The sequence below is a fragment of the Alosa pseudoharengus genome, unplaced genomic scaffold, assembly GCF_046254945.1.
Source record: "Alosa pseudoharengus isolate Yale_2024_CS ecotype anadromous, Long Island Sound unplaced genomic scaffold, YU_APseudo_1.1 YU_APseudo_1.1_scf_8, whole genome shotgun sequence".
Classification (NCBI taxonomy): domain Eukaryota; kingdom Metazoa; phylum Chordata; class Actinopteri; order Clupeiformes; family Clupeidae; genus Alosa; species Alosa pseudoharengus.
In genome coordinates, this window is record NW_027468870.1 from 24,071,912 (window position 1) to 24,098,985 (window position 27,074).

At 41.7% G+C, this 27,074-nt stretch overlaps 1 protein-coding gene across 1 annotated transcript; it reads left to right on the forward strand.

Annotated features, from left to right (window-relative positions):
- The first annotated feature begins 4,990 nt into the window (after nucleotides 1-4,990).
- LOC143112654 (sodium- and chloride-dependent GABA transporter 2-like) lies at nucleotides 4,991-18,541 on the forward strand. Its single transcript, XM_076274930.1, has 14 exons — nucleotides 4,991-5,108; nucleotides 7,971-8,105; nucleotides 8,271-8,411; nucleotides 8,725-8,809; nucleotides 10,133-10,265; nucleotides 13,668-13,802; nucleotides 13,909-14,012; nucleotides 16,038-16,162; nucleotides 16,587-16,699; nucleotides 16,826-16,963; nucleotides 17,230-17,332; nucleotides 17,603-17,703; nucleotides 18,096-18,266; nucleotides 18,536-18,541. The coding sequence occupies exons 1-14, from the start codon at nucleotides 4,991-4,993 to the stop codon at nucleotides 18,539-18,541; spliced, it is 1,608 nt and encodes a 535-aa protein (XP_076131045.1).
- Nucleotides 18,542-27,074: the final 8,533 nt, after the last annotated feature.

Sequence of the window (27,074 nt, forward strand, 5' to 3'; positions counted from 1 at the left end):
GTGACGTGAATGACGCGGAATGATGATGTTTTCACTCGGAGAAAGGTTTTTCCGAAGCCCATGAACGCTAGGTTTTTCAATCATATGCAAGCATTTTTTGATTAGGCCCAGCCTTCTGAAGCAACACTTCAATGGATCGGTTCCAGATGGATGAGTGGAGCTAGGCGGAGCGAAATTCATCTGGCTATTGTCAGGTTATAAAAAGATGGCATCATTTCATATGTTTCTAAACATTCATATATTTTGGAGTTTATATTAAGTTCATATCTTTTTAGTAATTCATATTCTGTGATCTGCATAATTACTAATACCCAACTAAGTATTTAATAATTTCAATATTTCATTATGATTTTTAAACTAATAGGCTACACCTACCTTTAATGCCATTACATTGTATTGGTGGTGTTTAAGTCTAATTGAGTGCCTGTCACTTTAAGGACGTGACAGTAGCCTAATTACATTTCTGTGGATTGGAAGGATTGCATCTCACTGTTTACTACGGAGCCCGGGAGTACGGAGCCCTAGAGGTGTCATCGCAAAATGTTTTGCATCTTGAGAGAATGTGCGCTCGTTTTACTACATTGTGCCGTTTTACTAAATTGTGCTCTCGTTTTACTATATTGTGCACTCGTTTTACTAAATCGTACACTCGTTTTACTAAATTGTGTGCTCGGTTTACTAAATCGTGTGCACAATTTACTATATTGTGCTCTCGTTTACTATAGTTTGTTCATTTTACTAAATTGAGCTCTCATTTTAAGAATAGTAAATTTATTAAACGAGCGCACTATTTACTAAAACGAGCGCACGATTTACTAAAACGAGGGCACAATTTATTAAAACGAGAGCACAATTTGTGAACATGGTTATAGAACATTGTGTGCACGATCTACTTAAACGTGGCCACAATTTGTAAAACGTGCACTCAATATTGTCTTGACACATGTAAACATGAGCACGTTATAGTATATTCGAGATTTCGATCTACTAAAACGCACCCACGAATAATTAAAACGTGGGCTCGAAGAAATTAAATTGTGTGCACAGAAACATAGTGTGGTGTCAAGGGGTATCCCCGGGAATGACATCGGGAGGTGGGAGGTGATCGCTTGTAGTGACGTACTGTAGGGGGAATCTCATTGATTGCAGTGCACCTGGATAGTCCCGTTAGGTAGGCTATAGGTGGGAGATGATTGTGTGTGTGTTTGCACAGCCCCCTTGCCATCTTCGTCCAGCTGAATGTTTGCCGAAGTTTTGAGTGTTTGTTGAGGTCCAAGTTTATGCAGAGAACTGTGGTGTTTATCGCGAACGGTGTGAGCTACATAGCGTGAGAAGCTGAGCTCTCCCGGGCTCCGTGGTACAGGCCTACGGTACGGAGAGCTCACTTTAAGTGATATTTTTTCTGATCGTGATAATTTGTGAGCACGTTTTCCTTTAATTGAGCCCTCGAATTAATAAAACGTGACCCCGTTGTAGGCCTAAATTGAGCTCTCGAAATATGTATTTCGTGCTCACATTTAGTAATTCCCGACATTTTCTCACCGCTTGCTGTGCTGTGGTGGCAACTTCGTGTTACCTTGACATGGACTAGGCTAACAGCTGTCTGTAACAGTTCATATTGGTAATGTGATGATAACCGTAGGCAGCTAATTAAAGACTTTAGGTGGTCATGGTTTATAGCGGACTTCTACTCTTTGTAGCAGGGGCACCTGTGTAGGATCATTCTGGCACCCTCTGAATGCATGCCAAGTTTTGTGGAATTCCGTTCATGGAAGGCCACACAATAAATTAAATATGTAAATTTAGTGACTGTACACCAATTGTCCTGTAGATAGCCAGTTTTCTGTGAATATCTCGAGAGCCATAGGGCCTAAAATGACATTTTTGTATGTTGGCCTCCAGGAGCCATGGCAATCCATCCCATATCCACTCATTTGATGTATAGCGCCACCTAATTAAAAATAAAAAAGCAAAAACAAGGCATTGTAATCGCAGGTATCTTTGGTTGACAGGTTCAAAACTGCACAGCATTTTAAGTGAAGGATCATTATGACACCCTCTGAATGCATGCCAAGTTTCGTGGTATTCCGTTCATGGGGGACCATACAATCAATTAATATATGTGTACATTTGGTGACTACACTATGCATGCACACAAACACGCAGTCATTAACACATGCAAACACACACATGAAGATACATACACACACACACACGCACGCAAACACACACATAACGATTCATGCGCACACATGCAGGCACACACACACAATAAACACACACATGCATAAACACACACACATAAAGACACACACACATGCACACACACAGGCACGCACGCACAGACTCACATGCACACACACACAGGCACGCACACAAGCACACGCATGCACTCACACACATAAACACACACAAACACACACACGCACATGAAGACAAGCTTACAAACTCACAAGCGAACACACACACACATAAAACACACACACACACATGCAGGCAAGCAGACACACACACACACACACAGAGAGAGGCACACAAACGCAAACACACACATGCACACACTAATTTACATACACAAAAGTTGCAAGAGTAGGGGATGGGTAGGAGATGGAGACAAATTGATGTGTGTGATAGACTGTGCAGGACTGGGTGGCAGTCATATTTTGTACCGCTCTGCGGTACATCTAGTTATTATTATTATTATAACAAATGCTTAGGCCCCGTTGATGTGGACTCTAAGCGGTTAGCCTTAGTATGTTCTTTATGTGTTGTGAAAACTCCCATATTCCAGGAAGAAACCTTGACCAGAACCTGACTTAAAAATCATTTGGATTGTTAAATGACCTGTTCTTGTGAAAATGGTGACTTTTCCCGCTGCCTCTAGCGTCCCCAGGCGGAAAACCAACCTTGCAACATTGAGACTACCATCCCGGAAAGAGAAGTGAGAAACAAGAAACTCGTTTTAAATCGTGTTTCTTACCTTGTAACATCCAAATTGTCTGCCGAACTTATGCTAACCGTTTTGCTAGCTTGTAAACAAATCCATGGGCTTTATCGTTACCTTTTTCCACAGTTTGAAATAGCATAATGCACAATTTCTCCAGCAGAGGGGGAAATCCTGCCAAGTTTCCCTTTAATAGGGGGAGCCCATCTGCTTCTGGCTGACTGCAGCTCTAATGGCAGCAGTCAAATGTAGAATAATCTGAAAAAGTAGTCTACAAGATAAGATGGGTTAACTAAAGGCTCTCTATACAGGTAGGTCTTTTTTAAAGATATTCACTGAACTCGCCTGTTTGCAGGGTGCACATGCAGCTTCTCCACTTTGCTTGTGGAGCACTTTGGGTACAATTAAAGCTGCAGTTGGCAAGATTTTTTTGATCATATTCACTGAAACCAACACTATGCTCTGACAGAACAACATAAATCAGCCGGATTTAGAAAAAAAAAAACACACTTCTACCTCTACTTCTACCACTTTCTACCTAGAGCCTGTTATTTGTTTTGCAAAAATCCACAGCTTCCGGTTCTTCTGGTCCAATCAGAGTAGGGCTGAGTGAGATCTGACTGTCGCAGTCAGGTGCAGTCTGGTGCGCACTGACGAGCACAAACTCGATGAGAGGGTGCTCGGTGGTAGTGGGGCATGAGAGTTGTAAACATTCAAAATTCAAAAGTCCCCTCAATCTGTCAGACTTGCCAACTGCAGCTTTAAAATATTAGCATTAGAAGATCTAAGTTTACTTTGTGGATATATGAAAGTGCTATGCCTTTCAGAGCTTTGTAAGTAGTTAACATAACATTGTAAAATTATGAAAATAAACATTAAAAAATATTACAAATGATAGAAATATAGTTGTCATTTGAATCCAATAATGTTTTATAACTGCAGCAAAGATGAAAGTGCAATCAGTTATGTTGCAGAAACAGGTCACTGCTCAGATTTTCATAAGAGTTGTCTTGAGTGTGTGTTTTCTATTCTTACCTAAGAACAAATCCCAGACAAAAACAAACAATAAAAAAACATTGTTGAATGCCATTGTCTTCATGAAAACTGAGCAAGGTTTAAAAAAGAAATCGTCAGTAAAAATAGTTAGTGAATGAGGCCCATTGTCCTAACCCAGATTTCACATCAGGTTAGCAAAACTAGAGCTGGATTATTTATAACTTTACTCCGGGTAATTACAAAAGTGACTACTGAACAGTGACGCAAGTCAGAGTTTGAACATTGTGTCAGACAAGTATTTCAGTCAGCTCAGTCATTTAATTTGGCTGTGTGTGTGTGATGTATGTAGGCCTACAGTATGTGTGTGTATCATTATATCTATATTTATATATATGGATATAGGCTTATGTATATATGCATGTGTGTGTTTGTACACTCCTGATCACACATACTTATGTTTCAGTTACACAGTCAAAGATGTTACATTTCTTGTACAGCAGCCTGTATTATTTTTGCACCAAAGTGGCCTTTTTTCCATCTTGTTTCCTTCCCTGTGTTTATATGACTCTTCTGATGCATGCATTATCATAAGTGAAAGACTTGTAGGTGCACTCTTAAAACGAATGTTTTGAAAACAACGCAACTTGCGTTGTTTTAACACATCTTTCGTTGTTTTAACACATTGTTTCCTTTTTAAATTTGTGCACAAAATGTGTTGAAAATAGCACAAATTGCGTTGAATCAACACAACTTGCGATGTCTTTTTAACACATCTCTGTGTCCAGATAGGTACAGTACAACACATTCCTTTTAAGAGTGTGGGAGGACCAAATCTTGCCTTTGTGTAACTTACCCCACCTCCATCCCTACCCCCCCCCCCGTAGGCTGACTGGCTTATATACCACCATCCACACTTTTTTTCACAACAGAACCAGCCTGGGGACTGCTCAGTTAGCCTTGCCAAGTGTCTGTTTTATCACCATGACCACCATGATCAAAGCAGACAGGCACGGGACAGATGTCAGTCCTGACAGAGACCAACATGGAAAGATGAATATCAGAGGCAACTGGGGAAGCAAAACTGAATATATCTTGACCGTGATGGGAGCCATTATTGGACCTGGCAACGTGTGGAGGTTTCCCTACCTGTGCTATAAAAACGGGGGAGGTGAGTGGCTTCAGGAGTGTCTGCATGGGGTAATGGTGTGTGTGTGTGGGGTGAGGGGGTTGTTGGGGGAGCTGGGGTATTGGTATCGGTAGTCTATGCTTTCGCCTTTTTTATACTCAGAAAAAAATAATAATGTCATGAAAAATAAAGGTAGACACTTAAGTGAACAGCTCCACAAGTTTTACTTTATTGGAACCCATGTATATAATCCATGTATCATACACACCATGATAAAAAAGTTTTTGTTAGAGTTACTTTTCCATTCCCTTGTGATGAGTTTTGAATTTCCTCATAATAGTTTTGTGTTCCCTCGCAATACTTTTTGCTTCAGCACGCCTGGTCTTCAATCAGCCAAAGAGGACACATGCAATTCCTCTCTTACTCTCCACTGGCTCCCTATAGTGGCCAGAATTAAATTTAAATCTCTCACTTTGGCCTATGGGACCAGGGACGTTGACAGTATTTTCTGAGGGGGTCAGCTGAGGTGGTGTCAGCTGGGGTAGGGGGAATTTCTCCCCGGGAAATGTTTTGAAATGTTGACTGCTAAACACACCAATTTAACGCAGTTGTCGGAGGGACAGAAATACCAACAGAGAAAGCAGCGCCCGTCTTCTTGTTTGACTCACGTGACGTGAATATTGCCAACCTGCAATAGGCTATCACTTCACTGCTTGACACTATAACCCACAAGGAAAAATTTTGCACGTTAACAATGGAGAGAACCTTTGAAATTATTTATTTTGCTAATGGGTTAGCAAAATCATAGCTTTTGGTGAACGGAGATGCACATCATCCCCCTAATTCATTTGTTTGCGCAACAGCTCGTGTTGCGTTCACTCCAGCGAGAGGGAAATTAATGTTTTTAAAAGCTGTCATCACCATAGGCTATAATTCGCTACAATATTTAGGCTACAACAAGATCGTGTCTTAGGCCAATTAAACGTTTAACTTAGGCTAGGCTATTAGGCCTACTGTATAACCATAGACATGATGTATATGCCTAATTTCGAGTAGGTGAGTCCCATGACTCACGCCTATTTTTCACGCCACACACAAGCATGTTGGAAGCGTTTCCATTCAAAACAGTGAAGAAAAAAAAGACGTGAGAAAAAGAGACGTTTTAATTGGTAGAGAGGCCGGCGTAGTGCTGCATCAGACATGCTTCTGGTAAGCAAAGACAGAAAATGCCAGGCAACTGACACGCAACAGCCACGCTCACGCCACGCACCCATTGTGAAACGGGCCTAACCCTGCAGATCATAGACAGAGAAAGCATGCTCTGGGAACAGAACATAGTTGCCTGTCCAACTGTGTTTGCTTTGTCTGCCAAATCCCATAACCATAACCATAACTTTTAAATTAGTACTGCGAAGGAATGCAAAACTATTGAGAGGGAATGCAACAAAAGAGCACAATTAGATGAAGAAAAGAAATTCCCACTGTACTATATCACATGACCATAAAGAGACGGCCTATATCACATGACCATAGGCCTATTTATCAGACACCTGCCTTAACCAGGCAGGGTGCATCCATAGGTGGCAAACAACACAAACTGCATGCAAGGCAATAGGCCCAAATCTCTAATTGCATTAAAAGCTGTTCATTTTTACAGAAACAACATTATGCAAAATACGTTTAATAGCAATACATATAAAAACAGTTAATTGTATAGGAACTTGCAATTAGCTATGCTATATTTGAAGACTGGCTTTACTGGTAACATGGTGGATAAATCATAAGAAAGGTTTAAGATCAAAATGCATGTTTAGACCCTTTGGAGACATGGTATCTAAAGTATATATGTATATAAAAAGCTTCTCTTATAAGGAGGAGATTGTCTAAATCTCCCCCTCGTCTGGGAATAGAGACCTGTTCAATCCCAATATATCTAAGAGTGGAAACATTATGCTTCAGTGAATTTAAATGAACTGCCACTGGATATTTTTCATCATTTAATTGTATGTTACTTCTGTGCTCCGCAATGCGTGTTTTAAGCAGCACTGTGTTTTTCCAATATATGCAAGGGCACTTTATCATATAGATGACATTTTGAGTGTTGCATGTTATGACACATTTTATCTGTAGAGTTTTCCCGGTATGTGGCTGGTTAAAAGATTTACATTTACATGTAAAGTTACATTGTGCGCAATTTGCGTGACTGTAATTGCCATAGGGAACCGGGGGGAAAATATGTGGTGGGGTTATCTTGTGGCTGGTCTGCTCTTACAAGTAAAGTATGTCGCATAAGTTAGGTGAGCATTTGTAGCCAACGTGGGGGCAGTCTAAAAGAAATGTCTTTGATAGAGGGGTCTGAGCTAAGGATAGACCAATGCTTCCTCACAATATTCTCAAAAGGTTTACCTAGCAGTGCATATTGCAATACACAAGACAGTCTTGTGTTGTCTTTTTTTGTGTTTCCTTTTAAGGCATTCTTCCTGACCCACATTTTTATATCTGCGTAGTCTCGTTCTCACTCGGACATGGCAGCTCTCTCTACTGTATAATCTTGATCAGAGCTACAGATGCGTCGTAGCCTATTCTGTTGAGATCAAAACGTTGCCTTTTTAGAGTAAATAAAGTATTTTTTGATCATATACAATGTGCACAAAATGTCCTGCATAACTGGCCACTTGATGCCCCGGTCAACTGAGACCCTACCACCCCTCCCACTCCCCCTCCCCCCACCCCAGTGTCTCATATTTCATGATATGTGATGTGAATATTACTATCCATAAATTCCTCACTCAGTAGGAACAGGTCAGATGGCATTATGTATGAAGGGTTAGGTATAACTTGAAGTTTCATGTTAAACCTTGATGGCTGCTACATGCATGCAAGTAATTATTCCATGTGCCTCAGGTGTTTTCTTCATCCCTTACCTGTTATTCCTGCTCACCTGTGGAATTCCTCTCTTCTTTATGGAGACCGCTCTGGGACAGTACACCAGTCAGGGAGGCATCACCTGCTGGCGTAAGATCTGCCCACTATTTCAGGGTGAGAGACAATATCTGATTGTGATGTGATGTGAGTATAGAAAAAAAAAAAATAGTGGAAGACAGAACAATAGATAATGCATATAAATGTATCCGATTTAAGTTATGTCAGTTTCTTAATATTCTTTTGGCAAAGCATTCACAGACATTGTTTTTCTCCTTCTAGGCGTAGGTTATGCCAGTCATCTAATCATCGGGTTCAGTGCCACCTCCTATATTGTGATCCTTGCATGGGCATTATTCTATCTCTTCTCCTCCTTTAGTGCAGAACTGCCCTGGACAAACTGTGACAACAGCTGGAACACTGGTAAGAGCAGCTGGAAAGACTGTTGATGTAAAAATTATGTTGCAGTCCCTACTCCTACCCTAGGAACTACAAATGTTTATACATTTTACATTATTTCCCTGAATCCACCTTCCCTATTAAGGTTTGTTAAAGGGCTCTTAACAGCATGGCCAACTTTTCTTTCTAGAAGAAATAAGAAAGTCTAGTACCACGTCCTTATTATCCCAAAATCCATACAGCCATATATTTAATATTCCCATAAGTGCCTAAAATGTTAAGGGTCTTACTTGCAGCAGTAACGTGTCATAATTGCTTGGGATGTTTTTCTGTTCAGAGTCCTGCATACGCTACACAACGGATGCGTCTTCAAACAACACCAGAGGAGGCAATGGAACGCTGCCTGTAGTGGAATTCTGGGAGTAAGTGGCTCTGTGGCACTCTCAATCTGGTTCAAAGACAGAGATGTTCAAAGACAGAGATGTAAAGTAACTAAGTAGAAATACTTAAGTACAGTACATAAGTATGAATGGGGAGTATCTGTACTTTACTTGAATTTTAATTTTTATTCTTTTACTTTTACTTCACTACATTGCTAAAATCAAATGTATACTTTTACTCCACTACATTTTCTTTAACAGCATTAAGTACAAAGTAGGCTTAAGTAATGTGCAAATGAAAACAAAAGCCATTTTCCATTCAGCATGTTAGATATTTGCAACCCCAAAATGTCCTGACCTGATGTCACAATGGGACACAGCAATGAATGAAGACATAGTAAAGGCCTAGCAAATACAGCTAAGACATAGCACACCAAGGCCTATGTGGGCTGTTGTAAGGAGCTGAATTAAATTAAAATTCTAACTGCTTGCTTTTCATTAATGGCACTTTCGTTTAGGCTTGTTTATGGAGTGAGATGTAGCTGCTTTTCTAAACACGTTGGTTAAACTTCATTGTAGGCCTTTATATTATATATATATATATATATGAGGAAGCAGCAGTGGAATGGCAGCCATACACTCTTAAAACAAATTGTTTTGTTGTTTTCAACATCTCTGTGTCCAGAAGATAGGGACAACACAGTTTATGTTGTTTTTTAACACATATCTTTCCAGATAAGGACAACGCATACGTTTTAAGAGTGTACCTTTGTTCAGGCTTCGAAGACTTTATGTATGAAGTGTAGGCACCAAGTTTAAAGGTGCTGCATGAACTTAGAATAGCCTATCCAAAGTTCTGACTGCTTTCTTTTTCATTAAAAGCATAGAGGAGGGGGTTGTCACCCCACCTGTCCTCTAAAGCTTTTACTAGCACTTTGTACTTCTACTTTCAGTACTTAAGCATGTTTTATAATGGGCTACTTCTCATACTTAAGTACTGTAAATAATATATACTTTAAGACTTTTACTTATTTACATATATACTTATTTTACATATTTGTTTATATTCTAATATATTATTTGTAATTTTACTTTAGTAGTTTTCTGATCAAATATCTGTACTTCTACTCAAGTGTGGGTTTCGGATACTTTATACAACTCTTACCATGCTTCTGTTGTTTTCTTTGGAATAGATAAATCTGTCTATCTCAGTCTAATTTGCTTCTCTCCCTGTATGTCTCTCTCTCCCTGCTTTTCTCTCTCCCTCCTGAACCTGCCTTGTCTCTCCGACCACCCCTCCCCCCTCTCTCTATCTATCTATTTCCATCACTCTTCTCTCCATCACCCTTCTCTCTGATCTATTAGGAACAGAGTATTACACATATCCAAGGGAATAGAAGAAATAGGGAGTGTAAACTACGAGCTGGCGCTGTGTCTCCTCCTGATCTGGGTGATCGTTTACTTCTGTGTGTGGAAGGGAATTAAGTCCACAGGGAAGGTGAGAGCATGCTGGCATTTGACCTCTGTGGAGAAATATAATAAGGACAAAGATGTGTTCATATTTGACCAGGTTTTTACTGTAGATGTAGTCTGGTGTTTTATTTTTTAATTGAAGGATTAACATCTAAAAATATTTCCTTTCCGCTTTTGATGTGGAATTTTGATGAGGGAGTTCTCCTTAGGGGACTGTTTTCAGTTCTGTGGGAGAGCACAAAGAGGAGATTTTCTGTCATCCTTGAATCACACAGTAGATCTGATCCTGGAATGGTGTAAGCACACCTCCCAAAACTTGTTTTCTTTGTTTTGTAGAAGTATTTCCCTCTGTGGTGAGTAACCCCTCAGCCAATGATATTGGACAACAGCATAGTCTTTTCACATGCAGGCATATTTACTAAACTGTTTACCCAGCGCACATACACCGCACATACACATACAAAGGGGCATACTACATCCTCCCTTCCTCAAAGTAGTAGAACCAGGGGTTGAAATTAACTTTTTGGCTTACTAGCCAAAATGGATGGTAGTGATAGATGAAAAATAATTACCGCCCAGACATATTTTTTACCGGCCAAAACTAAACAATGCTTTTTCATAACTATTTTGAAAATCGTTTGTTCGCTATCTTTGGAAGTGAAAGTAAGCAACTAATAGGCCTATGTTTCGATTCAGCCAACATTGGGTGAACAGAACACCAATGCGAAGCTGAGTTGATATGGCAAGCCAATTTAATGTGAATTTAGCGTTTTTGGGTTCAGTCCCTGAATAGAACCATCAACAAAATTATATAACCCGTCTGTCTTAACTCTAAGTTACATAGTGTAATGGAATAGTTATGCTTGAAACATCTGTCTGTCTGAATTCTAGGTTACATTTCCGGGAGAGGCCTGAGAGAGGCCTGTGTTTTATTTCTCCTAACCTCTTCTGAGCCTGTCTCCACTATATATGAGCAGAGAGTGTTTGCTTTTGTCAGCACTGTGGCTTCTGCTTGTGATCCAGATTCACTGACCTGCTTTTAGCTCCGGTCTCACAGAAGCTCTGTGTCTTTGATTAAAGTCCTCTGTCGGCGTTTGTTTCAGCTGTCTGTCCTCATCTTCAAAGGCCTTCCTGTTAGGCCATTGTGGTGTTAGTTGGGCAGGTGAGACTGGCAATGGTGAGCACAGGCTCCTGCCCAACAGGAGTTCCCTTGATACAGTGGTGTGAATCTATACACCAGTGAGGCCCTATATGGGTCAGTATTTTTCTTCCAGAAGCCTTTGACCATTTTCACAGCCCTCTCCGCCTCCCCTTTGCTCTGCCCAAACTATTGGCTGCTGGTCACATGCTGGTCAAACTATTGGCTGCTGGTCACATGCTGGTCAAACTATTGGCTGCTGGTCACATGCTGGTCAAACTATTGGCTGCTGGGGTGATTGTAAGAATGTCATTTTTTCTGCCAAACAATATTATTTTCTTCGAAAAAAGAAGGTAAACAACGGCTATCAATTATAACAATGGGTAAGAAGGAGGCTTTAGATAATTTAGGAATTTAGATAAGCCATCGGAATCTCATGAACTCAACCATTGTTAGTAAGGATTGCTGTGCAAATATAGACAAAAGGTATTTTATTGTTAAAAATAATCCCACTGTATGCCTAGAGACAAAAGGGCTAATTGCCAAGATGGCCCTGTCAATTGGTGGGCAGGAAGTCAAGTACCAGAGACCATATTTGGGCCTCTGCATTTATCCCAATCCGTGAATTAGTGAAACACACTGAGCACACAGTGAACACACAGTGAGGTGAAGCACACACTAATCTCGACGCAGTGAGCTGCCTGCTACAGCGGCGCTTGGGGAGCAGTGAGGGGTTAGGTGCCTTGCTCAAGGGCACTTCAGCCGTGGATGTGGGCATGGGAGAGCAGTGCTCAACCACTTCCCCACCCACATTTTTCCTACTGGTCGGGGATCGAATCGGCAACCCTTCGGTTACAAGCCCAAAGCCCTAACCAGTAGGCCACGGCTGCCCCAAGGAAGCAGGTGGAGTCATAGTAAGTGGGAGTCTCTGTCAATATTGCTTAACCTGTTGGGAGGGAGTTACGAAAAACAGGGAATGCTGCCGGCCACTAGTAAGAGGGTCGTGTATATTTATTGAATGTATATTAGTGTTTGCTTTCTATTATATCTGGATTCATTTTGACGCCAGTGTTTCGAAAGGTTTATTGGTTTATTTACTTTCATTTCAGACCTCTGTTTTTCTTACATGTTTTTGGCACTCAACGCATGGGAAGGAAAAAATGAATATTACGTTTTTGGCACTCAATGAGTTAAGTAAGAGTAATTTTGCCAGTAAAATATATCTGTTCCCACATTCTGCCAAGGCCGCTTTGGCTGTTCTGAGGGTATCATTGGTTCAGGGTGTAGGGGTTGACATTTGGCACATAGCCTGCCTCACACTGGGCACCACTTCTGTGATTTGATCACAGTCCCAGCCACCACCCAGTGCCCGTTGGGTCCTCAGCCTACATTTGGTTATCCCAAGATGTCCCTCTTGTAGTCTTGCCAGCATTTCACTCTGTAATGTGTCTGGTAAAACAATTGTCTGCCCTTTCATCAGTAGGTCATCGTTCATATGTAACTCACTTTGATGGACCCAATAGGGTTTCAGCTGCTGGGGCAGCTCTTCCTGCCATGGCCACCCTCTCTTGCACTGTAACATCAGCTGGCTGCAGCTAGAATCCTGCTGTTGTTCTGGTGGTGTTCTGATATCTGTTTAGACTGGGGTGCAGGTAGGTTGTCGCATCCTGTGTTGATGAAGACTTGTACCTCCTCTCCCGGCTGTGCTTCTTCCTCTGTCAATGGCATCTGATTGGGGAGGGGGGGGGGGGGCTTGGAGTGTGTGTGTGTGCTGTGATGAGGGCCTTCCCTGGAACGTGTATCATCTTGTATGTGAACCTGAGCGATCTAAGACAGAATCGCTGAACTCTGGGAGATAATTCATTCATGCTTTATGGAGAAAAATGGTCACCAACAATGAGGCCAAGGTGTATGCCTAGCCTATTGGATCAGCTAGCAACAGATCCCCACCACCATCACCATGATAGAAAGCTATTTATCTACTTGAAGAAACAAAGGATTAGATGGTAAATGGGCTAATTTGTCATTGTTAAGGTTAACTTCTCACTCCATTTTCGATGTAGCATATTACTGCTGGAAAAAGGTCAAGTGGGCACACTGTAATTGGTCACACAATCTTAATGGTGAAATGGGAGAACATTCAGTTATCATCTAAAATAGACCTATTAGCTGATTGACTGATCAATCGGCTGATTATCTACCGCAACATCTCACACCTGTCCAGCCCCAATATTTTAAATCCTCAAACATGCAATAACAGTATTTTTATTAACATGGTTTGTTTGGCAGGCTGCGTACTTCACGGCCACGTTCCCTTATGTTACCCTACTGGCACTGCTCATCCGTGGCATCACCCTGCCCGGTGCCATGCATGGGATTACCTACTACCTCTACCCCAACATCTCACGCCTGTCCGACCCACAGGTTTAGATTCTTTTGATATTCCTATTATACTCTTCTATATTATGTTTACCAATTAAACAGTGAGCACTGTTTTTGTACCTAAAATGTGGTTGTTTTGTGGTTCAAGGTTTGGATGGATGCAGGCACGCAGATCTTCTTTTCCTATGCCATCAGCTTGGGCTTTCTCACGTCTCTGGGCAGCTACAACAACTACAATAATGACTGCTACAAGTACGGGTTGGAGGGCAAATATAATGTGTGTTCACTGTGCAGCTCTGCCCCGCACTGGCCTCGGCTCAAACACACAAACTTGCAGCCCGTTGGATTGACAAGTGGGAGACAGCAAGGAAGCAGAAACCCCATGGGTGCCAGTGTCGGGATAGACCCATGGGCGCTAGGGTTAGGATAGACCCATAGGCGCTAGGGTTAGGAGCAAGGCTGTAGCCATGATGTCAACATTGGTGGGGACCAAATCAATGGCGTTGGTCATCCCATCTCACGTGGACTACACTGAATCAGACTCTGATTAGTGGCAACCTGGCAATCCGGAGCAGATAGCTACTGACGCAGCCATGCAGAACAGTGAAACACTGCAAAGTCATAATATTCCCGCTTATCTCTAAATACAATAACACACAGATATACACAGGGACAGTATAGATATCATACAGTCATTACATAGAATCATACTTTTAGTATCAAAGTGACCCACTAATGAGATATGCAGAACATTAAACCACAAATTGGAATATTGGACATAATGTTCTATTCCACTTTCTCTCACCCCCAAACAGAATTTCAACACATTTCCTACCATGCAAACATATTTTTAAAATGAACAAACATGCTATCATGTTGTAGGATCACAGCCACAGAGGTGCAAATCATCTCCTTTCCTTTCTTTGGGTATAGTCCATGATTCACATTAAATGTAGGCTATCACTGTGAGTGCATACTAAACGTTTGTTTAACAAGTTGTATGCCGTCACCACATTTGCAAAATTTCTGTAAATCCATTCACCTTTGTTAATAACCTACAAGTACTACTTTTTGGCTTTTTTGACATACCGCACAGCAGTAGCCTTTGGAAGCTCTTGATAGCGCACGCCAACATCTATGAAAATTATGTTTATAGACTAATTGTTTGGGGAAATGTTGCATTATTTATGTTTGATTGCATTTGCCAGTGATCATTTCAGATGATGGTGCTTGTTAGTTTCCTGTATTATAGCGTTTTTTCTTTACGCATGTAAATGTGACCCATGGGTGCCATGGGCGGATTATGAACTTTTGGGCCCCTGGGCCCAGATGTATTAAGGGCCCCCCACTTATTGTCGTATATGTGGGAGGGGGGGGGGGGTTTGGGGGCCCCCAGAAATTTTTGAATTTGTTTGATGTGATTTCCTGTATTCTGGTGCATTTTGGGGATGGTCAATACTAGATTCATAACCTACATCCTGATTTGTTGATATTGAGGCAATGATTCCCATGTAGTGTTAGGAGAGACCCATGTAGTGTTAGGAGAGACCCATGTAGTGTTAGGAGAGACCCAGGGGTGCTAGTGTTAGGAGAGACCCATGTAGTGTTAGGAGAGACCCAGGGGTGCTAGTGTTAGGAGAGACCCATGTAGTGTTAGGAGAGACCCATGTAGTGTTAGGAGAGACCCAGGGGTGCTAGTGTTAGGAGAGACCCATGTAGTGTTAGGAGAGACCCATGTAGTGTTAGGAGAGACCCAGGGGTGCTAGTGTTAGGAGAGACCCATGTAGTGTTAGGAGAGACCCATGTAGTGTTAGGAGAGACCCATGTAGTGTTAGGAGGGACCCATGGGTGCTAGTGTTAGGAGGGACCCAGGGGTGCTAGTGTTAGGAGAGACCCAGGGGTGCTAGTGTTAGGAGAGACCCATGTAGTGTTAGGAGAGACCCATGTAGTGTTAGGAGAGACCCAGGGGTGCTAGCGTTAGGACAGTGGCTCACTCAGTTCCCGGCATTCCTGCTGGACACTGTGTAACAGACATCATTGAAAGCAGTTATATGAATACCAACAATTGACATGGGGGAACATAAACATCACGGATGACTGTGGACATTAAAGCAATATGATAACGTTTTTTACCTTAAAATAATGGTTTCAAATTGTTTAAACGGGTTCTCATTTTGAAGCCACAATGATGATAACTTAGGGGTAAAGGGCTAAAGGGACAGCAAGGTGTGAATACGAGTTTTTTGCATTATGTTACTTTAACATTTTTTTTTTCAGGGACTCGTTCCTGTTATGTCTGCTGAATAGTGGTACCAGCTTCATTTCCGGCTTTGCCATCTTCTCCATACTGGGGTTCATGACCCACGAGCAGGGTGTTGACATCTCAGAGGTGGCTGATTCTGGTGAGTGCACAAACTCATTTAAATTCAGTTCTATTTATTGAGGTAGTACGATTAACACTGGATATTGTTTCAAAGATTCCACCGTCTCCAAGTGGTCCGGGGCACATGACAGTTACTGATCTGAAATGGGGTGGGATTTATATGATGACAGACAGTAGAGCTCCATTGAAGCACAACCAGTGCCTGCTAGGATGCCTTTAAAACATCCTAAATCACTTTAAATCACTGTGAAATAAATACTAAATTACTTTAAATCACTGTGAAATAAATACTTAATATATACTAATTAAAAATATATGTGAAAACACCAGAAGCATAGTAAATAACTTTGTAGTGACACTTCCTGTCTAGTTATTGGTATCTTTCATTTAGAGTTGTCTGTGTGATTTCGAGCTAGTGCTACTTTTTAATGTCTGCATTCCAGGTCCTGGACTGGCATTCATTGTGTACCCGAGGGTAGTAGCCATGATGCCTGTGTCACAGGTCTGGTCCGCTTGTTTCTTCCTCATGATCATCCTCTTAGGCTTGGACAGCCAGGTACAACAACTCTCACATCCTTTTCACTCTAAACCAGTGAACACTTCCCTAACATCAATGCAAATAAATGCAGGTTATCCACACATTACACTTATTTCACTGGTCTCTGTCATGGCCTCATTGTAGTTTGTTGGCTTGGACTGTCTGATGACCTCACTGGTGGATATATTCCCCACACAACTCCGCAAAGGCTTCAGACGGGAGCTGCTCCTGCTGGCCATCTGCACTGGAGCTTTTCTGATTGGCCTCATCTTTGTGACAGAGGTGAGGAATGAATGTACACACATACACACACATCACTTTTATATTGCTATTCATATTGTCCATTCTTATTTATGACACACTGCATAATGGCAAATCATAGTCTGTACCTCTGTTTAAAGAACAGTTCAAATGAAAAGGTATATTGTCATAGAAAGGCACTCAACCTGTCTTTATAGTCTTTATATGTTATACTGTCTGAAAAATGTGTGGATGTTATGCTGTTCCATGGTGTTTTGTCAGTCTCTTTCCCTTCTATTTGGTGTCAGGGGGGACTGTACATTCTACAGCTGATGGACCATCACGTGTGCAGCGGAATTACTCTTCTCATTCTGTCTCTCTGTCAGTCCATCAGCATAGCCTGGGTCTATGGTCAGTTCACTGCTACACCCACAATGCTACAATATTATGCACTTAGGAATTCAAGGCCTACTGAAAGAATGTTATTTTTGCCTGTTTAATTAGTATTTGGGTATTTGTTCAAAAGGACATGACTGACATGATAAGCTAAGCAGTAGGCAGAATACCCCTGTGTTTGTCGGAGTCTCTGGTTGTGTCCTAGCCCATCATGAGTGTGTCACTACAATACCATTTTTGCATAGTTGTTTTGGGGGAGCTCTAACATCCTGTCTTATGAAACAGGTGCTGAACGCTTCTATGGGAACATAACTCACATGATCGGGTACAGACCAGCACCTGTGATGAAGTACTGCTGGCTCTTCATCACTCCTACAGTGTGTATGGTAAGGCTCATTCTGCTGCCGCCTCTACATTCTGGACCGCTTCAGGAGAACATTAAGCAGGTTCTTGACATTTAGGGTGTCAGGAAATGATTATGGCAGTGTCATGGATGTATAGTATGTTTGTATGTATGGATGAATGGACAAATTATGATACACATTTCACTTATGGTGATTTACTGGAGCCCACTCTGGGAAGGAACTTGGCTTCCATCTGTGCATTTCCTCACACAGTATGTTTATTTCGACTGGACCGTGCCACCCAGGGAAAGCTGAGTGAGTTATGTTGCAATGTAGACACAGGCAGCAAAATGTGTCTACGAATGAAAGTAATGTAACAAATACATGATTTCACTAACTGTTTACTCCCTCTACTTCCCTCCTCTTGTTCACAGGGCACATTGATTTTCTCTACTGTGAGGTACTCTCCTCTGAAGTTCAGCCTCACATATGTGTACCCTGTTTGGGCCAACGTCATTGGTTGGTTCTTAGCCACCATCTCTCTTTCTCTCATTCCCCTCTGGATCATCTACAAACTGTACATGGGCAAAGCCCCCCTGAAAGATGTAAGTTCAAGGTTATAGGTGTCATTTGAATGTTTCTGAAGATAATCACTAAGCACTAAGATGCACATTTGTTGTAAAGTATCAGTGCTCTATCATATAACGTACAAGTTACTTAATTATCTTTTCTTATTTTCAGCAATTTCTCCAGCTTTGCCGTCCAGTGGATGATCTCCCTCTGCATCACACATACAAACCTGCCAACTTCCACCAAACTGTCACATCTAATGGTGTTTCTGACATGAATTTTTGATGAAATATGGCTTTTGAAGGCGTGAAGGATAATAACTCCTTCGAAGACTAGAAAAGGAAAGCATCCATGTGCCTTCAGAGAAGAGACTTACTGTTTTTTTTACTACAGGACTATTTTTTACTGTTGTACTATTACAAATTGCACAAACTGTTAGCAAAACTACCAAGTTTCCACCTGACTATGCTGGGGGAAAAAACACCAAACTCAAAACTGCATATTAGACCAGCTCACCTGAGGTATAAGAAACAGATGTGGTAGACATACAGATTAGTTTGAAGATTGAAAGTTGATGTGTGATAGATCAGCATCAGATCTATGACACTCATCAGCAGAGTGGCATGTAGCTATCAATAAAACGGAACCTTTTTTGCAAAATGAACGCACAGGTTTTAGCCAATGCAGCAATGTGTAATTATGTGCAAATTTTAAAAGTATATCATTTGATTTGCTTGAAAACCAACATTGTTGTACATGGTATGACATTATTTTTACATACATTATTTACAATTACAGATAGCAATGTAGACTGGCAGAACTTACCTTAAGAACATCCCAGAAGATAAAGTTAAAGTTATGTTAAGCCAAATTAGGTTAGTCACCTGGCTACCCTAACAGTACTGTAGGATGTGATTTAAAACTAAAGTATTGCCATTGCCTTATTTTAGCCAATACTTTATTTTATATTGGACTGTTAATTGCCATTTGTGTCTTATTTGTTATGTCATACATCATCTGTACAAGTGCACATACAACTATGTATTACAGGGTAATGCACCTAAATGTTTTGAATAAGTTAATTTGTTTCAATTATATGCATTATATGGGTGCATATACTGATAAAATATATGTTTATGATCAAGGGATATACAAGTGTATAATAGGTTGTCTTCACTTCTATGGGCAACATGCCAGACCAGCACAGACCCCTGTGGAGGCAATACTGCACCAGTGTTAGATAGCCTGTACATTCATTCTCAGTGAGAGTCCTTCTCATTTTCATCTGGACATGCTTTTAAAACTCAGAATCAGAATCAGCTTTATTGGCCAGGTTTGCGTAAACAAACAAGGAATTTGACTCCGGCTAATCTTTGCTCTCAAAGTAACACACTTAACATATAAGAATAAAAAATATAGCTGCAAGCAGCAATGTGGGGGCCAAGCAGTGCCCTATAGCAGGAATGGTGTTGCCATGGCATAAACAACCACTCACAGCAAGTTTGATTGCAATTGGATAAAGAATGGCTGAGAAATAAGCTCATTTACTTTGTTATAGTGCCCCTAGAGGCGCAAATTAAACCAATTGCGTTCTCACAATCAGCTACCATGTCCCTGGACTTCATACACCAAAGACTTGTTGAGATGTGAGCTCAATTTGTCTATTACAGCACCCCTAGAGGCCAAATGAGACCACATTCCTTCCATGTCCTCACAATCAACTACTTTGTCTCTGTATTAAGTTTGGACTTTATACATCAAAGCGTTGCTGAGATACAAGCTCACTTCCTGTATTGCAGTGCCCCCTATAGAGGCCAAATGATGCCAATTTCCTATTGAGTCATCACAATCAGATACGAAGTCACTGTACCAAGTCTGGACTTCATACATCGAAGTGTTGCAGAGATACAAGCTCACTTCCTGTATTACAGCGCCCCCTAGAGGCCAAATGATGTCAATTTCCTACTGTGTCCTCACAATCAGATACGAAGTCCCTGTACCAAGTTTGGACTTCATACATCAAAGCGTTGCTGAGATACGAGTTCACTTCCTGTATTGCAGTGCCCCCTATAGAGGCCAAATGATGCCAATTTCCTAGTGCGTCCTCACAATCAGATACCAAGTCTCTGTACGTAGCGAGATGTTAGCGCACTTCCTGTTAGGCGGCATCGTCGCTATGTGTGATTTGCTGTCACGGGCAAATAAACTTGAAATTAAAAAATCTGACAAGTATTGTTTGTGCGGCTCGGTCTGAAGATCATCTCCACCAAGTTCTGTGAAAATCGGATGAAATTTGTAACCGCTGAAACTTTACGTAGAGTTTGGACAAAATCCAATATGGCGGATGTCCAATATGGCGGAAAGTGATGGTATAGGGGTCGATGAACTTGGGATGTTACAAGGATTAAGACGCTACCTCAATTGTGAAAATCAGACAAAAGAGTCAAGGATCGCGCGCATGAACGCATGTCCAGCATTGAACTGGTGGTGGCGCTAGAGTGTTCAATGTATATGCATAAAAATTGCTGTGAGTGATTGGGACAGTGTCCTGACTAATGGTATCGAGTTTTGCTATGTTAACTCAAAGCATCACGGAGATGTTAGTCCACTTCCTGTTTGGCGGCTTTATCACCATATTTGATTGGCTGTCACGGGCAAACAAAAATGAAATTGAAAAATCTGACAAGTATCGTTTGTGCGGCTCGGGCTGAAGATCATCTCCGCCAAGTTCTGTGAAAATCGGATGAAATTTGTAACCGCTGAAACTTTTCGTAGAGTTTGGACTAAATCCAATATGGCGGAGGTCCAATATGGCGGAAAGTGACGTAATAGGAGTCATTGAACTTAGGTCAGTCCAGGGATTCCAACAGTGCCTGATATGTGAAAATCGGATGCACCGATCAATGGTCACATGCGTTAATGCAATCCAGGTTCGACCCATTGGTGGCGCTAGAGTGTTGGGCATAGAGTTCTGTAAATTGGTGAGAGTGATCATGGGACAGTGCTGAATCAGTGTACCAAATTTCATAACTTTAGACCCAGCGGTTCAATTTTCGGCCAGATTTTGACCTGTTGGTGGCGCTAGATGGCTGGGTTTAGAGGTCCGTAAATGAGTGTGAGTGGTCAGTGGAGTGTCCCGAAACTTTCTGCCAAAAAATCTGAACTTTTTAGCCAGGCGTTCTATGGGCTGTCATAGACTCCAATGGCAGACTAATAATAATAGGAAAAGCTAGTAACTCAATGGGTGCCTTCGCAGCTTCGCTGCTTGGCCCCCAATAAAAAACATAAAAAGAGTAAAAGAAAAAAAAACAGAACAGTAAGAATAGAATGAAGGGCAGCAGAATATAGATATGTATAAGAATAAATACAGTATGTACATTTGCAAATAAATAAATAGACACTATGGGTGGTATAGGGTAATGCAATGTCCCTGTCAAGGTTGCCAAGTCTTGGACACCTCAACAGACACAGGCAAGATGCAATATACAGTTGAAAAAGGGGTGGGAATAGTGCAATATCAGTATCGGCTCCCACACACAGCTGCGTTCCGTCAATGCATGCCAGTGGGTGTTCCCGACGGTAGCTATGCAAATGACTTGAAGTAAAACCGTAATGTGATTGGTTGGTGCCGTCCGTAGATTGGCTTGACGGTGCCGTATGTCGGTGCAGCAACAGCTGAACCGCGAGCGGCGGGAGAAACGCGACGCGACGGACCCACAATTCAGTTCGGCAACGGATCACGTGAGCCCATGTAAAGTGAATGGGATGCGTCTACAGCAACGCGAAGCACGCAGCTGTGTGTGGGAGCCGAATAGACTGAGGTTTAAGATTAAATATAAATATAGTGCAAGGCAGTTCAGTGCAATGATAATGTATTAAATATAGCTGCAAGCAGCAATGAGGGGGCCAAGCAGAATAGGCCGGAGTAGCCACGGCGACAAGATAGAACTCAGCAGACACCCGCGATCAACACTCTCAACAAGTGTCACATCAAAACATAGCTGATTTTGTAGGGCTGAAACAGGGCTGAGTATTGCCACCGCTTCCGCCAGCCAGCCCCCCCCACCTAATCACCCCTGCCCGTCCCACCCCGTTCTGCCCCGCCCCGCTCTTGCACGCACGCACGCATTAGAATGAACTGGATGGAACATGTTGTCACCAGTTTCACATCAAAAAATAAAAGATCGATAAAACACAAGCAACTACAGATCAAAATGCAATATTGCTAATTGCAGCACTCCCTACAGGTCAAAGGTCACCAAAGTTTTTGAGCGTCCTCCTAATGGGGTCATGAATCTATGTAGTAAGTTTGGTTATGATACATGAAAGGGTTGCTGAGATATGAGCTCACTTCCTGTTTGGCGGCTTCGCCGCAAATTTCGATTGGCTGTTACAGCCGAATGCTGCTGTCAATTGTTCTAAAAAGCAAGGCACTGATAAGGCATGGTCTGAAGATGGTCTCCGCCAATTTTGGTGAGGATCCGCTGAAATTTGTGACCTGCGAAAACTTTTTGATGTTTTTGATTAAATCCAATATGGCGGCCGAATAAATTACGATGACATCACAAAATGGCTTGTGTCGGCCTAAGGACCTCCAACAGTATTATCAGACACCACTAGTGCGTTTTAATTCTAAGCACAACAGCAGCTACAGGCCAAAAGGCATGTTTCTTAATTAAAGCGCCCCCTAGAAGTCAAAGGTCACCAAATTTCTTGAGCTTCCCCCTGGTGGGGTCCTGAGGCCATATACTAAGTTTGGTTATGATAGATGAATGGGTTGTTGAGATATGAGCTCACTTCCTGTTTGGCGGCTTCGCCGCAAATTTCGATTGGATATTACGGGTGAACGGTTTAAGTATCGAAGACAAAACACCACAACTTTTGTTAGGCTTGGTCTGAAGATCATGTATGTCAAGTTTGGTGACGATTGGACAAAATGTGTGACCTGTGAAGTTTTAGTTTCACTTTCACTAAAATCCAATATGGCGGAAAATCCATCATGGCGGAAAATGGATGCGTTGAACTCAGCCTGGTCCAAGGATTCCAATGGTACCTCATTTTCCAAAATCGGGCCAACGGGTCAGAAGTTACATGCGTGAACGCATGTCCAACTTTGGCCTATTGGTGGCGCTAGAGCGCTCGGGGTGCGGACTTTAAACTTGGTGAAATTAATCATGAGATTCAGCATAATTAGTGTGCCAAATTTCACAACTTTTCACCAGACGGTTCTATGGGCTGCCATAGACTTCAATGGCAGAGGAATAATAATAGGAAAAACTAACAAACACAATGGTTGCCTCGCAGCTTCGCTGCTTGGCCCCCAATAACAATACTGTAACTGTAAGGTTGAAGTACACATGAGGTAGATGAGCAGAACAGTGTTGATTGACTTTGTTCAGTGTAAGGGTGGGGGCTGTTTTTGAGTTCAACAGAGTGACTGCATGGGGGAAGAAGCTGTCTTTGTGTCGGCTGGTTTTGGCAAACAGTGCCATGTATCGTCTACCAGATGGAAAGAGGTTGAACAGTTTGTGACCAGGATGTGAGGGATCTGTAGAGGTTTTTGCTGCCTTTTTCCTGACCCTGGACCAGTACAGGTCCTGGATGGAGGGAAGGTCAGCTCCAATGATCCTCTCTGAGTTCATCACAAGGCTCCACACATGTGGAGATGTATAGCTAGCCAAGCACTATTTGGAAAATGCAACATTTTTGCATAGGCGGGGGAATGTCATACAGGGTATGGCCAGATGGTAAACTTTGGCCTGATGGCGTTTCTACAAACACCGCTTCAAAATCTTTACAAGTTAATCTCTCTGTTGAAAGGGGACCAACTGGCTCACCCCTGATCAACCGTCTCCTGAGTTACCTTTAACATTTTGGGGCAGCCGTGGCCCACTGGTTAGCACTCTGGACTTGTAACCGGAGGGTTGCCGGTTCGAGCCCTGACCAGTGGGCCACGGCTGAAGTGCCCTTGAGCAAGGCACCTAAGCCCTCACTGCTCCCCGAGCACCGCTGTTGAAGCAGGCAGCTCACTGCGCCGGGATTAGTGTGTGCTTCACCTCACTGTGTGTTCACTGTGTACTGTGTGTGTTTCACTAATTCACGGATTGGGATAAATGCAGAGACCAAATTTCCCTCACGGTATCAAAAGAGTATATATACTTATACTTACCTAACAACATGACATGAGTGGCAAGCAACCAAATCATTTGACACCATCCACCTTAAACTGACCAGAGGAAAAGCTTGTTGAGTTGTAGTGAATATGTGTAGGCAAAAGAGAAAGGCTGGTTTTGCGGAGTTGTGCTCATCCTATTTCTCAAATGTATGGCAAATGAACACTGAGAATACCAAAATGTAGAGACAGGACACAGACTGTAATTGGTAAGGGGATCAAAGAGTAAGCCATCAAATAGAACATTCAACCTGCCGTCATAGCAATCCATCTGGTGCAGTCCATCACACCACCCACTGAGCACTGTTAACTGATGACCTCCCTCCTACATTCCTTTGGTCGCTGGGTCATAGCACCCCCCACTTTTCTCCTCTTAATCTCAGCAAAGACAACTTATAAATAAGGAAAGTGAAAGGAATAATCTCCTCACGATCACAAGCACACTGTACAGTAATACATATAGCGTTACACCAAGGCCGTAGCCATGATGTCAACATTGGGGGGGACCAAATCTGTGGTGCGGTGTGAATTTCAATAACAGAATTTCAATACATTTCCTGCCATGCAAAAATGTTATTAAAATCACAAACAAGTCTTTAGTTAAGTCAGTCAATTAGGATATACCAAACTTTTGACCGACATAGGCACGGATGGATTATGAACCCCTGGGCATAGATGCAAAAAAACCCTCCCCTGTAAAGATAGGGGGGCCCGGGGGCATATTTCCCCGGAAGACTTAAAAAAAAAATAATGACCCTTTATATTATGACGACTTGTGAGTTTTGTGGAAATAGAAGAGAAGGGCGGAGAAGCAACTTCACACAGTCTTAGGCTTCAGGGCCCCCTGAGCTCTTGGGCCCAGTAGGCCCATTCAATAATCCATCCCTGGATATAGACCTGTGGTATGACTCCATATGTCTCCAAAATGTATATTTTAAAAGAAAATACAAACTAGAGTATCTTTGATAACCTCTATATTACACTGAATGCTTACTCATAGGTTTGGACCTAGCTCAATCATATTTTGTATTTTGATTTTATTATTCTGGCGGCTAATCACACAATTTTAAGGTTGTTTGAAAGGGATGGGATTCAGCTACTAAAACAGGTCCCTTTTCTGTCTGACTCACCTCAAGTTACCCTATGCATTATAGGCTGGTTTCTGACAGAAATTACATTTTGTGTTAAAATGTAGAAACACTGCCTTTATTTGGTGAATGGAGGTGGAAATTCCTTTCTTTGGTTAATGTCCGCGATTCACATTAACTGTCACTGCCATTGTAAAAGTTTTTTTCAACTTTTGTGCCGTTGCCACATTTGAGTGCTACGTTTTGCCTGCATGAAAGCGCGATTGAGTGTGCATCTAAATGTAACATGCAAGATGCAACAGCCATTTCTAAGAGGCTTATAAACCGGTTCATTTCTGACATGAACAAAACATCTGCTAAGAAATAAACATAAACAAACATGATATCATCCATTATCACTTACCCCTTAAGCAGGAGAGTTTTGAACATTCCAACATAAAGTTCTGTTCCACAACAATGTAAGGCTCTAAAATTCTATGTTGAATTCAATGAACCCAGAGCCTTATAGATCTATCCCAGTGGTTCTCAACCTTTTTTGAGCAAACGCCCCCCTGACCTTACTTTGATCATCTGGCGCCCCCCCCACACACACACACAATAAAAAAAAAAATACACCCCTGGGTGGGCTATAGGCCACTCACACTCATGCTATGTTGCTTAAATAACAAAACGAGCCCATTTCTGTGCTGTTTTGGTTTCTTCTGGAATTATAACAAAATGTCCCTATGAGCCTATTTTATTATTAAGCAGATTTAGCCCACTGTTAGAAGCAATAGGCAGTGTTGCCACAGTTACCTTGAAAAAGTAATCTGATTACTGATTACTGATTACTCCTTTAAAAAGTAACTTAGTTACTTTACTGATTACTTGATTTTAAAAGTAACTAAGTTAGATTACAAGTTACTTTATTAGTTACTTTCACCGCACAGCCTCTGCTTGGCTTATCTCTGCAGCGCACATGTGAGAGATTACAGGCTTCCTCCTGCAGGTATTCCACACTTTATTTACCGACAACACCTCTCAACATAAAAATGATAACCAGTTTTGCCAATACTCACTATACTGGAAGTGCATTTTAACAGCAATGTATAGCAGACATCCCAACCTAACCTATTTAGATACTGAAATTCAGATGTTTGTTCAATAATGTCTAAGTACACCAAATAAGGAAGGCCTATTGATAGAAATTGTTATAGTAAAATATGTAGATTTTTTTTGTCATGTAGCCTTGGCAACTAGCCATCTTGTATAGGCCTGAGTAATATGCAAATTAAATTACACTTGTTTAACTCACCTCAACAAGTCTTTTGCAAATAATTTAACCCGCCGTGAGCAATGCTAAAGTCGCTGTTACAAACAGTGCAGTGTGCAAGATTATCATTATGTTTTAATCTTTTGAGACAATTGGGTACACTTTTGTGTAGTCTGATGTGAAATGGGTCTTAAATCTTCCTTTTTGAGGGGCACTGACGCTGCCATGACGCTTCTGTTCCTAGATACATTGACTGAACTGATTAATTATGTTTGGGAGAAAAGAGATATAAGCACACTTACACTGAAAACTGATTGGTTGATTTAGCAAA

Excerpts from the sequence above, each read along its gene's own strand:
- LOC143112654 (XM_076274930.1), top strand. The coding sequence starts at position 4,991 with ATGAATATCAGAGGCAACTGGGGAAGCAAAACTGAATATATCTTGACC. Across the intron at positions 10,266-13,667 it reads GAATTAAGTCCACAGGGAAG|GCTGCGTACTTCACGGCCAC; the intron begins GTGAGAGCATGC and ends TTTGTTTGGCAG. Across the intron at positions 16,964-17,229 it reads GCCTCATCTTTGTGACAGAG|GGGGGACTGTACATTCTACA; the intron begins GTGAGGAATGAA and ends ATTTGGTGTCAG.